The sequence below is a fragment of the Bos mutus genome, chromosome 29, assembly GCF_027580195.1.
Source record: "Bos mutus isolate GX-2022 chromosome 29, NWIPB_WYAK_1.1, whole genome shotgun sequence".
In the NCBI taxonomy this organism is placed as follows: Eukaryota; Metazoa; Chordata; class Mammalia; order Artiodactyla; family Bovidae; genus Bos; species Bos mutus.
Window position 1 is genome coordinate 18,477,714 of NC_091645.1, and position 17,445 is coordinate 18,495,158.

The 17,445-nt window shown below is 41.1% G+C and overlaps 1 protein-coding gene across 1 annotated transcript in view; it reads left to right on the forward strand.

Annotated features, from left to right (window-relative positions):
* LOC102276917 (glycerophosphodiester phosphodiesterase domain-containing protein 4) overlaps positions 1 to 17,445 on the forward strand; it is a 152,020-nt gene that overhangs the window by 131,653 nt on the left and 2,922 nt on the right. Inside the window, exons 13-15 of the mRNA XM_005896942.2 lie at positions 911 to 1,058; positions 11,982 to 12,064; positions 12,848 to 12,900. Of these exons, the coding sequence (XP_005897004.2) occupies positions 911 to 1,058; positions 11,982 to 12,064; positions 12,848 to 12,900 (284 nt within the window). The remainder of the gene's footprint in view (positions 1 to 910; positions 1,059 to 11,981; positions 12,065 to 12,847; positions 12,901 to 17,445) is intronic.

A 17,445-nucleotide genomic window follows, 5' to 3' on the forward strand; every position in this document is an offset into this window, starting at 1 on the left:
TTTCAGGCAAGAATACTGGAGTGGATTGCCTTTTCCTTCTAACAGGGCTTTCCTGTTTCATCCCTCCCTCCCTCTCTTTCTTTCTTCCTTTTTTGTCTTGGGGCATGTACTTTACTAAAATACTACTATTACTGTTAACATAGAGAACAAGCTTATAGTTACCAAAGAGAAAGGGGGGAGGGATAAATTAGAAGTTTGGAATTAAAATAAACACACTACTATATTTAAAATATAGTAAGGACCTATTGTACAGCATAGGAAACTATACTCAAGATCTTATAGTAACCTACAATGGAAAAGTATCTAAAAAGAATATAGATTTAGATATATGTAGACAATGGCAACCCACTCCAGTACTCTTGCCTGGAAAATCCCATGGGCAGAGGAGCCTGGTAGGCTGCAGTCCATGGGGTCACTAAGAGTCGGATACGACTGAGCGACTTCACTTTCACTTTTCACTTTCATGCCTTGGAGAAGGAAATGGCAACCCACTCCAGTTTTCTTGCCTGGAGAATCCCAGGGATGGGGGAGCCTGGTGGGCTGCCGTCTCTGGGGTCGCACAGAGTTGGACACGACTGAAGTGACTTAGCAGCAGCAGCAGCAGCATATACTATGAATCACTTTGCTATAAACCTGAAACTAACACAACATTGTAAATCAACTATATTTCAATAAAAATTTAAAAAATAGAAAAATACTACTGTTGGTACAGGAGCAAAGGTATTAAATCTAGTCCTTTGTCCTCATTGAAACACGAGCTAATTCAGCATGTCGTATCATAAGATGTCACATGACCAACTGCTTCTTGTGATTTAAGTAAACACCTTTTACAAATATGGTGACCAGTTCCCTTTTAGATGATGAGTGTGAGATTAAGTCTTAATTTCCTACGGGTTCTTTTTCTTCCCAGAGAATATAAAGCAGCTAACATCACCATCAACTTATACATCGTCAATGAACCTTGGCTCTTCTCACTGGCCTGGTGCTCCAGGATTCACTCAGTGACCACAGACAATATTCAGATCCTGAAGGAGATAAATCACCCTTACTACTTCATAGTGAGCTGATTGTCCAGATTGTTCTTCCAAATCTAATACAGTAGGAGTCTCTGTCCCCTCTCCACCCTACATTGCCCACTGTGCAGTCTCCAGGGGAGCTAGTTAAGAGCAGAAACTTATGTGACATTGGAGAGGGGGCATTCTGTATTCTCTCACCTAGATTCTTCTGTGATTTTTCAGGCAGAAATTGGTATTATTGGTATAATCATCACTCTTTATTGAATCCTCACAATGTGCCTTTCATGCATAATGTAATTCAGCCCTCTGGGTTAGCCACTAGGAGCATTCCCATGGGAAATCTGAAATTTGATGTTATTAATATCCTTGACCGGAGAAGGCAATGGCACTCCACTCCAAGATCAGAATGAGGTCTGACTCCAGAGTTTTGTTACTGCAACCCCTCCTTTCTGAAGGCACAGCAACAATGCTAGTGACATGAGGTTTGTGGAGAAAATCAAGTATGCTGCTACTGCTGCTAAGTCACTTCAGTCGTGTCCGACTCTGTGCGACCCCAGAGATGGCAGCCCACCAGGCTCCCCCATCCCTGGGATTCTCCAGGCAAGAACACTGGAGTGGGTTGCCATTTCCTTCTCCAGTAAAACAAAGTATACTTGATTCCAAAATGAACACTGTGTGTCCTAAGCAAAATGCTTTTGAAAAGGAGAGTGTAACTATCCAGCTACAGCTTGTGGTTAGAGGTGTGGGGATCTGAACACCTGGTTTATACTTGCAACTAAATCCCATCACTTACCTATGAAGACAGCCCCAGCTAACCAGTTAACTGCTATAGAGCCTGTATTTTTTATCAGCATAGAGCAGGATGACTAAGTCAGGAACAATGGCCCACAGCAGAAATCTGCTTTGTGAGCTAGGTCTTTTCCTACCCCTGAATAAGCTCTCACTCAGATTCCATAGTTTCTCTAGTCACTCTGAGATAATTTTTAAAGTTCTTTTTAATCACCAAAAAGCCTCAGCTCAGCATCAAGTGTCTAATCCAGAGTAATAACCCCAAGTCTAAACTGCCTTGAACATTAAAATTTTAGGCAGAGACACCTAAATGAGAAACTTAAATATTTTAGATTGCTTTCTCCATAGCTGCAGCCTCACTGGCCCTTGTTTCTGACTTGATCAGAGTCAGGAGCAGGTGCGAGGTGATCGGGGCCAAGCACACAATCTCATCGGGCCAGTACTGCATTGAGGCCTTCTGGTGGCAGTGTAAAACTGCATACCCCTTCTCCCTTGGTGCCTTGGGCAGCCCTCTGCAGATGACCCTCAAGGAAACCTTGGGTGGCAGGTCCCTTGGCATAGATGAAGCCTCTCCACTTGTCTGTCTCTGTACTATCCTCCTTCATTCATAGACTATATAATTTTCTAACAATTTTATTTTTAAAAATTGATTACAGAGTAAACTTGTTCAGTATGTAAAATTAATCATTATAAAATGCATAAGTTAGAAAGCAGTATACCCCTCCATAATCCTATCCTCCTACATCAGTAATGTCTGATAGTTGTCCCTTTGAATATATTAAATAAAACTTTATTAAGTAAAATTTTCATTTTAATATTTGAATTGTTAATAAATTCATGTGAATCAAAATTCAGAGTGTAAAAGACGTAAAGTCAAAAACTTCTTTCTACACCTGGCCTGGACTTGTTTTAAAGGACCCAAGGTCAGTTTGTTCAGGAAGGTGGAGCCAGTATTCCAAGGACCCTCCTAAGCAACCCTCACCCTGAGTTAGAATATGCAGGTTCAGATCCTGGCCACCTATTGTGTGAACCTGGAAATGTTAGTTAACCTGTCTTGGCCTCAGTTTGCTTATTTGTAAATTGAGTATCAAAAGTACTACAATGGAAGCATTTTTATCCAATATAATCCTCTCTGCTTAGTGTTCTATTAATTCAAAAATTTAAAACGAGGAATTGGGAAATAAATGATGTGTGGTCTGTTAGCATTTTTGTTGTTGTTGTTTGGTCGCCAAGTCTTGTCCAACTCTTTATGACGCCATGGACTGCAGCACCCCATGGCTTTCTTGTCCCGCACTATCTCTGGAGTTTGCCCAAGTTCATGTCTGTTGAATTGGTGATGCCATCCAACCATCTCATCATCTGTCACCCTCTTCTTCTGCCTTTAGTCTTTCTAGCATCAGGGTGTTTTCCAATGAGTCAGTTGTTTGCATCAGGTAGCTTTATCCAGGTCTTCCCTTGTGGCTCATATGGTAAAGAATCCACTTGCATTGCAGGAGACCTGGGTTCGATCCCTGGGTTGAGAATATCCCCGGCAGGCGGGCATGGCAACCTACTCCAGTATTCTTACCTGGAGAATCCCCATGGATAGAGGAGCCTGGCAGGCTATAGTTCATGGGGTCACAAAGACTTAGTCATGACTGAGTGACTAAGCACACAGCAGAGCGTCAGCCAGCCTCAGTCCTTTGAATGAATATTCAGGGTTGATTTACTTTAAGATTGACTGGTTTGGTCTCCTTGTTCTCTAAGGGACTCTCAAGCATCTTCTCCAACACCACAGTTTGAAAGCATCAATTCTTCAGTGCTCTGCCTTCTTTATGGTCCAGCTCTCACATCCATACATGACTACTGGAAAGACCACAGCCTTGACTGTCCAGACCTTTGTATACAGACCTTCTACTGTGTGGATCACAACAAACTATGGAAAATTCTTCAAGAGATGGGAATACCATACCACCTGACCTGCCTCCTGAGAAATCTGTATGCAGGTCTAGAAGCTGGACATGGAACAAAAGACTGGTTCCAAATCGGTAAAGGAGTACATCAAGGCTGCATATTGTCACCCTGCTTATTTAACTTTTATGCAGAGCACATCATGAGAAATGCTGGGAGGATGAAGCACAAGCTGGAATCAAGATTGCTGGGAGAAATATCAATTACCTCAGATATGCAGTTGACACCACCCTTATGGCAGGTAGCGAAGAAGAACTAAAGAGCCTCTTGATGAAAGTGAAAGAGGAGAGTGAAAAAGTTGGCTTAAAACTCAACATTCAGAAAACTAAGATCTTGGCATCTGCTCCCATCAGATCAGATCAGATCAGTCACTCAGTCATGTCCAACTCTTTGCGACCCCATGAATCGCAGCACGCCAGGCCTCCCTGTCCATCAGCAACTTCCGGAGTTCACTCAGACTCACGTCCATCAAGTCAGTGATGCAATCCAGCCATCTCATCCTCTGTCATCCTCTTCTCCTCCTGCCCCCAATCCCTCCCAGCATCAGAGTCTTTTCCAGTGAGTCAACTCTTCCCATGAGGTGGCCAAAGTACTGGAGTTTCAGCTTTAGCATCATTCCTTCCAAAGAAATCCCAGGGCTGATCTCCTTCAGAATGGACTGGTTGGATCTCCTTGCAGTCCAAGAGACTCTCAAGAGTCTTCTCCAACACCACAGTTCAAAAGCATCAATTCTTTGGCACTCAGCCTTCTTCACAGTCCAACTCTCACATCCATACATGACCACAGGAAAAACCATAGCCTTGACTAGAAGAACCTTTGTTGACAAAGTAATGTCTCTGCTTTTGAATATGCTATCTAGGTTGGTCATAACTTTCCTTCCAAGGAGTAAGCGTCTTTTAATTTCATGGCTGCAGTCACCATCTGCAGTGATTTTGGAGCCCAGAAAAATAAAGTCTGACACTGTTTCCACTGTTTCCCCATCTATTTCCCATGAAGTAGTGGGACCGGATGCCATGATCTTCGTTTTCTGAATGTTGAGCTTTAAGCCAACTTTTTCACTCTCCACTTTCACTTTCATCAAGAGGCTTTTGAGTTCCTCTTCACTTTCTGCCATAAGGGTGGTGTCATCTGCATATCTGAGGTTATTGATATTTCTCCCGGCAATCTTGATTCCAGCTTGTGCTTCTTCCAGCCCAGCGTTTCTCATGATGTACTCTGCATATAAGTTAAATAAGCAGGGTGACAATATACAGCCTTGACGAACTCCTTCATGGAAAATAGATGGGGAAATAAAGGAAACAGTGAGAGGCTTTATTTTTGAGGGCTCCAAAAGTACTGCAGATGGTGACTGCAGCCATGAAATTAAAAGACCATTGTTCCTTAGAAGAAAAGCTATGACCAACCTAGACAGCATATTAAAAAGCAGAGACATTACTTTGCCAACAAAGGTCCATCTAAGTCAAGGCTATGGTTTTTCCAGGGGTCGTGTAAAGGATGTGTGAGATGGACTATAAAGAAAGCTGAGGGCTGAAGAACTGATGCTTTTGAACTGTGGTGTTGGAAAAGACTATCGAGAGTCCCTTGGACTGCAAGGAGATCCGATCAGTCAATCCTAAAGGAAATCAATACTGAATTGGAAGGATTGATGTTGAAGCTGAAGCTCCAATATTTTGGCCACCTGATGCGAAGAACTGACTCATTGGAAAAGACCCTGATACTGGGAAAGATTGAAGGTGGGAGGAGAAGGGGAGGACAGAGGATGAGATGGTTGGATGGCATCACCGACTTGATGGACATGAGTTTGAGTAAGCTCAGGGAGTTGGTAATGCACAGGGAAGCCTGTCTTGCTGTAGTCCATGGGACTGTCGCAAAGAGTCAGATATTACTGAATGACTGAACTGAACTGACTGATATAGACCTTTGTCTGCAAAGTGATGTCTTTGCTTTTTAACACACTTTCTAGGTTTGTCACAGCTTTTCTGCCAAGAAGCAATCTTCTTTTAATGTCATGGCTGCACTCACCAGCTACAGTGATTTTAAAGCCCAAGAAAATAAAATCTATCACTGCTTTCCCTTTTTTCCCTTCTATTTGCCATGAAGTATGAGAGTCCCTTGGACAGCAAGAAGATCCAACCAGTCCATTCTGAAGGAGATGAGCCCTGGGATTTCTTTGGAAGGAATGATGCTAAAGCAGAAACCAGTACTTTGGCCACCTCATGCGAAGAGTTGACTCATTGGAAAAGACTCTGATGCTGGGAGGGATTGGGGGCAGGAGGAGAAGGGGACAACAGAGGATGAGATGGCTGGATGGCATCACTGACTCGATGGACATGAGGCTGAGTGAACTCCAAGAGTTGGTGATGGACAGGGAGGCCTGGCGTGCTGCGATTCATGGGGTCGCAAAGAGTCGGACACGACTGAGCGACTGAACTGAACGGAACTGAACTGATGGGACTGGATGGCACTATCTTAGTTTTTTGAATGTTGAGTTGTAAGCCAGCTTTTTCACTCTCCTCCTTTACCCTAATCAAGAGGCTCTTTAGTTCCTCTTTGCTTTCTGCCATTAGAGTAGTATCATCCATATAACTGAGGTTGTTGGTGTTTCTTCCAGGAGTCTTGATTCCAGCTTGTAACTCATCCAGAGGTGCATTTCTCATGATGTGTTCAGCATATAGGTTAAACAAACTGGATGACAATAAAAAGCCTTGTTGTACTCCTTTTTTAATCCTGAACTAGTCAGTTGTTCCATTCAGGGTATTGTTGTTTCTTGACCCGCATACAGGTTTCTCAGGAGACAGGTAAGATGATGTGGTATTCCCGTTTCTTTAAGAGTTTCCCACAGTTTGTTATGATATACACAGTCAAAGGCTTTGGCATAGTCAATGAAATGGAGGTAGACATTTTTCTGCAATTCTCTTGCTTTCTCAATGGTCCAGCAAATGTTGCCAATTTCATCTCTGGTTCCTCTACCTTCTCTAAACCCAGCTTGAATACCTGGCAGTTCTTGTTTCACATAATGCTGAAGCCTAGCTTGGAGGATTTTGAGAATAACCTTACTAGCATGGGAGATGAGAGCAGTTGTCCAGTGATTTGAACATTCTTTAGTACCTTCTTGGGAACTGGGATGAGGATTGACCTTTTCCAGTTCTATGGCCACTGCTGTGTTTTCTAAATTTGCTGACATATTAAATGCAGCACTTTAATAGCATCATCTTTAGGATTTTAAGTAGCTCTGCTGGAATTCCATCACCTCTACTAGCTTTATCGGCAGCAGTGCTTCCTAAGGCCCACTTGACTTCACACTCCAGAATGTCTGGCTCTGGGTGACTGATTACACCATCGTGGTTATCTGGGTCATTAAAATCTTTTTTGTACAGTTCTTCTATGTATTCTTTCCATCTCTTCTTGATCTTTTCTGCTTCTGTTAGGCCTTTACTGTTTCTGTCTTTTCCTATGCCTATCTTTGGATGAAATGTTACTTTGATATTTCCAGTTTTCTTGAAGAGATCTCTAATCTTATCCTTTCTGCTATTTTCCTGTTTCTTTGCGCTGTTCTTTGAAGAAGGCCTTCTTGTCTCTCCTTGCTATTCTCTGGAACTCTGCATTTAGATGGGTATACCTTTCCCTTTCTTGTTTTTCACTTCTCCTTTCCTCAGCTGTTTGTAAAGCCTCATCAGACAAACATTTACCTTCTTGCATTTCTTTTTCTTTGGGATGGTTTGGTTCACTGCCTCCTGTACAGTGTATGGACCTCTGCCCACAGTTCTTCAGGCACTCTGTTTACTGGATCTAATCCCTTGAATCTATTCATCACCTCCACTGTGTATTAACAGGAATTTGATTTAAGTTGTACCTGACTGGCCTAGTGGTTTCCCCCACTTTCTTTGGTCTAAGCCTGAATTTGACCATGTTGAAAAAACTTAGTGGCCTAATACTTAGTGGCTTAAAATATTTGTTTTTCACATTCTGTATAATGGCTGAACGCTTTCTCTGGTCTCAACCAGTTTGGTTGGACTGGGTGTCTAGAATGGCCTCATCCACAGGTCTAGGGTCTTACCTGGAATGACTGTTGTCTCCCTTCATTTGGTCACTCCTCCTCAAGGAGGCCAGCTTTACTTATGTTCTCCTGGTGGTGCTGGCTTCTTAGTAGTTAGAGAGGTCAAGCCCCAGTGCATGTGCCTTTCTAAGGATCTCCTAATCTGATGTTTGCTAATGTTCTACAGACCAAAGATAATGACATGGTCAAGTCCAGATTCAAGGTAGGGCAGGGAGCAACAGATGTTAGCTCTTGCTAGAGAGGAACAACCAAGTCATATTGCATACAGGCCTGCATGTGGGGAGGAATATTGTGATTATTTTATAAGCAATCCACCACATACATACCTAATACATTTTAAAGTATTCATTCACCTTTTGACATAGACTCAAGGTCTTTCATTTGAGGGTATTTTAGCTGATTGAATTCTGTATTCACTTGCTTATATATACTTCCAAATGAACCAGCTATGATTTCTAAGTTTGTTTCCTTTTTTTGTTTTTCAGTCACTAAGTCATGTCCGAGTCTTAAAGCACAAAAGTAACTTAAAGTCATTGGGAGAATGAGGAATCCAGCCAGATTTTTATAATAATCCCTTCACCCCCAGTCTCTTAGTGTGTCACTCACATCTAATTCATTTGCAGTTTATTTTTACTTATTTATTTAGGGCTGCACTGGGCCTTTGTTGCTTTGTGTGGGCTTTCTCTAGTTGCACCAAGGAGAGGCTACTCTTTGTTGTAACGAGCAGGCTTCTCATTTCAGTGTCTTCGCTTGTCACACAGGCTCTAGGGTGCACAGGCTCAGTAGCTGTAGTTCTTGGGCCCTAGAGCACGTGGGCTCCAGTGGTTGTGGCACACAGGCTTAGACGCTGCGGCTTGCGGGCTCTCAAGTGCACACTCTGTAGTTGTGGCACATGGTCTTTAGTTTGCTCTGCAGCACGTGAACTCTTCCCAAAGCAGGGGTTGAGCACATGTCCCCTTCAATGAATGTGTGCATGCTCAGTTGTGTCTGACTTTTTGTGACCCTATGGACTGTAACCTACCAGGCTCCTCTGTCCATGGTATTCTCCAGGAAAGAATACTGAAATGGGTTGTCATTTCCTCCTCCAGGGGGCCCTCCCAACCCAGGGACTGAACCTGTGTCTCCTGCATCTCCTGCATTGGTAGGTAGATTTTTATTCACTGCACCACGAAGGAAGTCCTGCAGTTTATTTTTTAATGACTTTTTCTGTCATCATCAACTTTTAAAAAGCATTGACTTAGTATCCCTTGAAAATGTCATATTTTTTTTACTCAGCTTTTACACATCTAAGCAACATTTAATTATACCACACAATCATAACAAGTGCAGCTGTTCTAAAGCCATATGGACAGTAAAAACAACTGATTCTTATTGACTGTGCAGCCCACCTGGTGGGCATCCTGGAGGAGGCCAAGGCATTGGTCAGGTTCTGAGAGGGCATTAGGAGCCTTGGATTAGTGGAACTTGGTTGAAAGCTTCTGCTGTACCTGCCTACTAGAGCTATTTGAAGGATTAGCTGTGAAAATATCCTTAATATGCTTAGAACACTTCCTTCAATTTAGTTCAGTTCAGTTCAGTCGCTCATTCATGTCCGACTCTTCGCGACTCCATGAATCACAGCACGCCAGGCCTCCCTGTCCATCACCATCTCCCGGAGTTCACTCAGACTCACGTCCATCGAGTCAGTGATGCCATCCAGCCATCTCATCCTCTGTCGTCCCCTTCTCCTCCTGCCCCCAATCCCTCCCAGCATCAGAGTCTTTTCCAATGAGTCAACTCTTCGTTTGAGGTGGCCAAAGTACTGGAGTTTCAGCTTTAGCATCATTCCTTCCAAAGAAATCCCAGGGCTGATCTCCTTCAGAATGCACTGGTTGGATCTCCTTGCAGTCCAAGGGACTCTCAAGAGTCTTCTCCCAACACCACAGTTCAAAAGCATCAATTCTTTGGCACTCAGCCTTCTTCACAGTCCAACTTTCACATCCATACATGACCACTGGAAAAACCATAGCCTTGACTAGACGGACCTTTGTTGGCAAAGTAATGTCTCTGCTTTTGAATATGCTATCTAGGTTGGTCATAACTTTCCTTCCAAGGAGTAAGCGTCTTTTAATTTCATGGCTGCAGTCACTATCTGCAGTGATTTTGGAGCCCAGAAAAATAAAGTCTGACACTGTTTCCACTGTTTCCCCATCTATTTCCCATGAAGTGATGGGACCGAATGCCATGATCTTCGTTTTCTGAATGTTGAGCTTTAAGCCAACTTTTTCACTCTCCACTTTCACTTTCATCAAGAGGCTTTTGAGTTCCTCTTCACTTTCTGCCATAAGGGTGGTGTCATCTGCATATCTGAGGTTATTGATATTTCTCCCGGCAATCTTGGTTCCAGCTTGTGTTTCTTCCAGTCCAGCGTTTCTCATGATGTACTCTGCATATAAGTTAAATAAGCAGGGTGACAATATACAGCCTTGACATACTCCTTTTCCTATTTGGAACCAGTCTGTTGTTCCATGTCCAGTTCTAACTGTTGCTTCCTGACCTGCGTACAGATTTCTCAAGAGGGAGGACAGGTGGTCTGGTATTCCCATCTCTTTCAGAATTTTCCACAGTTTATTGTGATCCACACAGTCAAAGGCTTTGGCATAGTCAATAAAACAGAGATAGATATTTTTCTGGAACTCTCTTGCTTTTTCCATGATCCAGCGGATGTTGGCAATTTGATCTCTGGTTCCTCTGCCTTTTCTAAAACCAGCTTGAACATCAGGAAGTTCACGGTTCACATATTGCTGAAGCCTGGCTTGGAGAATTTTGAGCATTACTTTACTAGCATGTGAGATGAGTTCAATTGTGCGATAGTTTGAGCATTCTTTGTCATTGGAATGAAAACAGTAGTCTGAGCATTCTTTGGCATTGCCTTTCTTTGGGATTGGAATGAAAACTGACCTTTTCCAGTCCTGTGGCCACTGCTGAGTTTTCCAAATTTGCTGGTATATTGAGTGCAGCACTTTCACAGCATCATCTTTTAGGATTTGAAAATAGCTCCACTGGAATTCCATCACCTCCACTAGCTTTGTTCGTAGTGATGCTTTCTAAGGCCCACTTGACTTCACATTCCAGGATGTCTGGCTTAGGTCAAGGATCACACCATCATGATTATCTGGGTCGTGAAGATCTTTTTTGTACAGTTCTTCTGTGTATTCTCCTATAATTGCTCATTAATATTAGTTCTCATCATTATCACCATCATTCATGTTATTGTTATGATAATAATTATAATAATGATAATATTATTATATAATATAATAAGGATAATATTATTATCATTACTAATAGTAAAATCATTACTATCGTTTCTTTCTTTCTCTTCTTTCTTTCTACTAATCAGTCCAAAAAAAGACCTTGGGATAGAGTGGAAAATGGCATAAGAAAGAAAAAAATGCCAGACCCAGTACCATCATGTAGTATTGGAGGTGAAATAATGCAAGTAGAAAGGGAAGATCAAACCAGGGAATTTAAAAACTCATGCAAGTGAAGCTAGGAGATGGAGGTCTGTAAAATGGGTGATTCAGTCAAGGAGCCTCAAGCAGTAGGCATGTTAGTCTTAGTTAAGAATGATAATTTCAGCATGCTTATTTGAAGCACAATGACTTAGAAGAATGATTCCTAAATGCCGGTTCACAGACTGGTGGCTTGTTTCTGGGAGCTTGTTAAAGATGCAGAAGTTCTGATTCCTGAGTCGCTAATGAGGCCCAGGAAGCTGTCTTACCAAAGGCTGCGGCTCAGGTAGATTTGGATGCACGGCCAGGTTTGGGAAGCTGTGCCGTGAACACATAGAGCACTGGAAGCCAAGGAACTTGGGCTGTAGTCCTGGGTCCAGAGAAGACTTGCTCTGTGACATCTCTGCGACTCCCTCAGACCTCTATCGAGGTCCAGGGAAATGAGGTGTGTGAAGTGTTTTAGCCCTTGTAGAGCCCTCAACACATGTAAAGCGGGGATTACATGTTAGGTTAGCAGCAGGTATTCTCTGTGTTTGACTTCAATCCCGGCAATCAAGGTTCCCCTCCCTGCTCTGCCCCTGCTCCATCCCTGACAGCCAAGCAAGGGACTTGATCCACATGATCTACAATGTTCTCCAACTGTAAATGCCTAAAACTGTGTTTTCTGTTTTGCAGACACCAAAGTTCTATCTATTCATGTGGATTTTCATGGATATTCTTTCTGCAGTTTTCATTGTTGCCATATTTCATTTTTATTGGTAAGTATATGTTTGTAATTTTAAATGTTTTTTTCCCCCAAATAAAAATATACGTGATTTGATGGAAGTTTAAGAAAAAACAGTTACATTCTTCTCATAGTCCCACGTGGCAAATCCTCAGGGAGACAGGGTTTTAAGGGTTTTCTCTTCCAAACCTCCTGTTTCTTCTCATGCTGCCTGCAGCTCCTCACACCCTGTCTACCTCCTCTACATGAGACCATATCCTATGGATAAGGACTCTCACTAAAGCTTAATCAAAGCCTGTTTCTGCAGATCCCTTGTGGATCAGTTGGGAGAGGACAGGGGTTGAAGGTTGTTCAGAACAAGTGCCTCCACCTCCCCACCTTCCACAGGATGGGACACAGCAGGGTGCTGTGTAAAGAGCAAGCTCCCCCTCCAGGAAACCTGGGTTTTAGTCCTGGCTTTTCCTGTAGTTGCTGGCTGACTGGGGAAATCACTGCCCCTTTCCAGACCATAGTCTTTGTATCTGTCCAAGAAAATGACATTTGGGAATTCTTGAGGGGAAAATGCTACGAGATTACAAGGTTCAGGCAGAAGAGGGGACATCTGGTAGAAAAATTTTAGCTGAAAGATACTCCATGGTTCTTTAGATCTCATCATGCCCATCATTTCCTCATCTGAGTTATCTTTTAAAGGAGGAAACTACAATCCCTCCACCTAAGGTAGCATTTAACTGGGTAATGTTCTTTTCTGGCCACTGCTTGTATTATTTTCACTTTGGAAGAGGTCTGTGAGGCTCACGGTCCCTCTGCTTCATTCTAGGAGGAGAGAGAGCCAGAGTGAAAAAATCCTCCATGGTATCACCAGTTACACAGGTAAAGTCAGAGGCCTTTAGGAAGTCATTGCCTCCAGAAAGCAGGGCCTACCTTTAATGTTTCTCTCAAGAATTTAAGGAGTCTAAAATTATGGAGTGGGAACCAGTGAGAAGTTAGGAGAAATAGGCTGGGCACAGATTCTAGAGAGCTCTTGACATCAGAATTCATTGTGGACTTTATCCTCTAAGCAGTGAGATTTCTTGGAAGATTTTGAATGTGGGTGTATATTTGCTCTCTTGTTCATATATTAATTCATCACATGATTATTATTGAGTACCTGCTTTGTGCCAGGCATTCTGAGAGGCTGAAGCACCTGAAAGCTGTCTATGGAGGGTGGTTCAAGAGGAAAGAGCTTCTGGCCCACAGGAGCAGTGAGGAAGCAGGCGAAGGTATAACAGTTGACATCTTTGGTTCAGGCATCTAGTTCCAGGACAGAGAAGCCACCGTGTTGATCACAGCTCAGTGTGCTCTATGTGGCTTCAGGTGTGATGTATGTTGGAAGGTGGAAGGAAAAAATTGCAAAGACCCTGGAGTTGTGGTCTAGAGTCTAGACCTCTGCATATAAGCAATTGGGAAATGGTGAACGAGTTTCAAGCAAGGGAATAATATGCTTAGACTTCTGTGTAAAGGGATAGAACAGCAGAATAACTTATTGATCAGCAGGATAACTAAGGGCTGAGTAAGTGATATAGGTCCAGTAAGGGAAGGGAAGCTAGAGTTTATATTTCAGGAGGTTGTGGGGATAATCACACAGTGAGTTACTGGTTTGGGAAGCCAGTGCAATGTCAAAGGGAAAACCATTTAGGAGGCAGAAGACTGTGCAGTACATGATGCAGTTTCCTCCCATAGCTTGTGGAGCCTTAAGTAAAGTTGAAACAGTCACAAAATCATGAATTAATTTAATTTCTTATGGACAGTGGTATAGATCATGAGATGTGTACCAACTGGCAGAGTGTTCAACACAAACATTACTTAGAGTTGCAGGAATGGATTCATAGGGACCATGAAAACCAAGTTCAGAAATTTGAAGAGCAATTGTCTTTCCTACTATAAACTTGATTGGTTTAACCAAGCTGATACAAATTTCTTAAGATAGAGATTTCCAGTAACTGAGTTTAACACATTTTAAAAAGATCACTCTGCTGGCTTTTAAGATGACTGAAGACTGTGTTCCAGCTGCCTTATGCTTTTTAGTAGTTATATTAGTAATCCAGGGCTTCCCAAACAAAATACCACAGACTGGGTGCCTTTAGCAACAGAAACTGATTTTTCTTACAGTTCTGGAGGCTAGAGGCACAACATCAGTGCATCATCAGATTTGCTTTCTTCTGGGGCCTCTCTCCTTGGCTTACAGATGCCCACTTTCTTGCTATGTCCTCACACTCTGATTTCTCTGTGCATACACAAACCCCCAGTGTCCTCAGTGTCTCCAGATTTTCTCTTCTCTGCTCAGACTGGATCAGGGCTCACCATAATGGCCTCATTTTGATCATGTCTTTAAAAGATTTATCTCCTAAATTAGTCCTATATTGAAGTGCTAGTGGTTAGGGCTTTAACATATGAATTTGTGTGGTATGTAGCCCATAACAGTAATCCAACCAAGAAATAAAAGAATGTGAAAATGATGAGAAAACCATGGATGGAAGAGAAGTTTTGAAGGAAAGTTAAAAGAACTGTTTACATTTGAATGAAAGAAGTAATTATAATGCCTTAGGAAAGCACGGTTTACTTGACCCTGAATTCCCACCAGGTTGAAATGTGAAGAAACTAAGATGAGTAGAAAATAAATTAAGACTTTTTCCTGTTTTTGAGAGTTTTTAGTTGCCCATTTACAAAAACCAGTTTTGCATGATCTACATAAATGTGTAGAAATACTCTTTGAGTACCTCAAAGAGACGCCTACAAGGCAAAGGCCTAAGTTTAGAATCAGGGAAGGAACAAGGAAAACTGGAAAGAAGCAGGAGCCACAGCCCGGACCCAGCCAGAGTGGGGAGATTATAGCCTCCAACACTAGCAGTGTCGAGTATTACACCACGACTGCCGCAGAGGGGCATGTCCTGCTGCTGCCACCTCTCTAGCTTTAGGATGCATTTTGCAGCCCTTTAAAAAAGTCCAATCTTTTGTCTTCTGTATCTAGTGGTTTCTTATGAAAAGTCTTCCAGAAAAGAAGTCTTCTATTTTTTATCATTGTTCCTCTACTTGTAACATGTTCTTTTACTCTGGCTACTTTTTAAGATTGTTCCTTTTACTACTGGTTTTCAGTAAGGTGATTTACCTTAGTGTGTATGAGTGTTTTTATCTTGCTGAACTTCTTACATCAGTAAGAGTATAAATTTTGAGACTGTATTTTTTCTAATATTTTTCTGCCACTATCCTCTTTCAGTTACCAGATGTTAGGTGGTTTCTTATTATCCCATGGGTTGCCAAGACCATTTGCTTTTATTTTTAGCCTATTTAATTTTTTTGACTGTACCAGGTCATAGTTGTGGCATGTGGGATTTTTAGTTGCTGCACACAAACTCTTGGTTGCAGCATGTGGGATCTAGTTCCCTGGCTAGGGAGTGAACCTGGGCCCCCTGCGTTGAAAGCATGGAGTCTTAGCCATGCTAGGGAAGTCCCTAGCCTGTTTAATTTTGTGCTTCATTTTAGAAATATTGTATTACTGTATGGTTAGTTTTTAATTGCTATGTAACAAATTACCTGAGACCTAGCAGCTCAAAAAAACACAAATTTATCATCTTACAGTTTATTGGACAAGGAGTCTAGGCATAGTTTTGCTGAGTCCTCTGTACAAGGTCTCATGAGGATAACATCAAGGTATTGGCCTGGGCTACAATCTCATCTGAGACACCAGAGTCCTCTTCCAAGCTCATGGGTTGTTGGAAGAATTCAGTTCCTTACAATTGCAAGATTGAAGCCATCCATGTTTCCTTAATCATTCTTGGAATAGTTTTGCTCTAAGGTCCTAGAGACTACCTTCAGGTCCTAGTCATAAGGCTTTTTCACAGCATGACATCTTAATTCTTCAAAGCCAGCAGGAAAATACCTCTTGTAGCATGGATTGAGGAAAAAGAGAACAAAGAAAACAAAATATTACACCAAACAAATAGAGAACAAGTTGAAACATGGTAGTGATAAATTCAATCATTTTATTAATTACATTAAATATAAATGAACCAAATTCTCAAAACATGTGTAGGAATTGTCAGACTGGATAGAAGCAGGAACAACATATATGCTGTCTACAAAAGAAATACTTAAAATACAAAAACATAGAGTAAAACCAAAAAGAAAGAAAATAATATGCCATGTAAACAATAAGCCTCAGAAATAATATCTGGAAAAACTTCAAAGCATGGAACATTGTTAGAAATAAAGGTTTCATAATGATAAAACAGATGATGTATCAGGAAACCACTATATATACTTAATAGCAGAGCTTCAAAACATATTAAAAAAAAGATGAAAGAGAGAAATCATACTTAGAGATTTTAAGATTCTTCTCTCATTGCCTGAGAGAACAACTAAACACCCAAAAAATTAAATCAGAAAAGATATCTGAATATTTTCAGTGAATGTGACCTAATTGACAGAAAATATTCTTAACAACTGCAGAATACACAACATTTTCAAATGTACATTGCTAGCCATAAAATGAATCTAGAAGAATTTGCTGATTTACCTAATACAGAGAGAATTAGGCAAAATGAGGGGACAGAGAAATATGTTCCAAACAAAATAACAAGACTAAACCTCAGAAAAAGAACTAAATGAAATCAAGATAAGCAGTCTACCTGATAAAGAGTTAAAATTAATGGTCTTGAATATGATCAACCAGGAATTCTCTACCCATCAAAAGTTGAAGGAGAGATCAAGAGTTTCCCAGATAAACAAAAGCTAGATGAGGTTCATCACCACTAAACCAGTTCTATAAGAAATGTTAAAGGGAGTTCTTTAAGTTGAAAAGAAATGGCACTAACTGATAATAAGGAAGCTTGCAAAAGTAAAAATCTCACTGGAAAATGTACATATATAATAAAGGTAGGAGATTGATCACTTATAAAGGAAGTATGAAGATTAAAAAAACAAAAGTAGTAAAAATGACTAAAATTACAATAATTAGGGATGTCAAAAATAAGAAAATGTAATAAACTGTGTCATCAATAAATTTCAAAAGATCAAAATCACACACTTTTGTTCTGTGATCACAAAAGGAATTAAGTTAGAAACAATAAAATATCTAGATAATCCTCTAAATGCTGGAAATTAATGAATATCTATAAACATTTCATTGATAAAGGGATCAATCACAATGGAAATTGGAAAATATTTTTAAAGGATAATGCCTATATAATGGAAAAATTTGTGGGGTACAGCATAAAGCTGAACCTAGAAGGAAATTTGTAACTCTAAATGTTAGAAGGAAGATTGTTAAGGTAGAAACTTAATCAATATGAAACCAATCTTAAAAAGCTAAGTAAATTTTTTTTCCAAGTAAAAGAAAGGAAATAATATAGATAGGAGCAATGGAATAGATGAAACAAC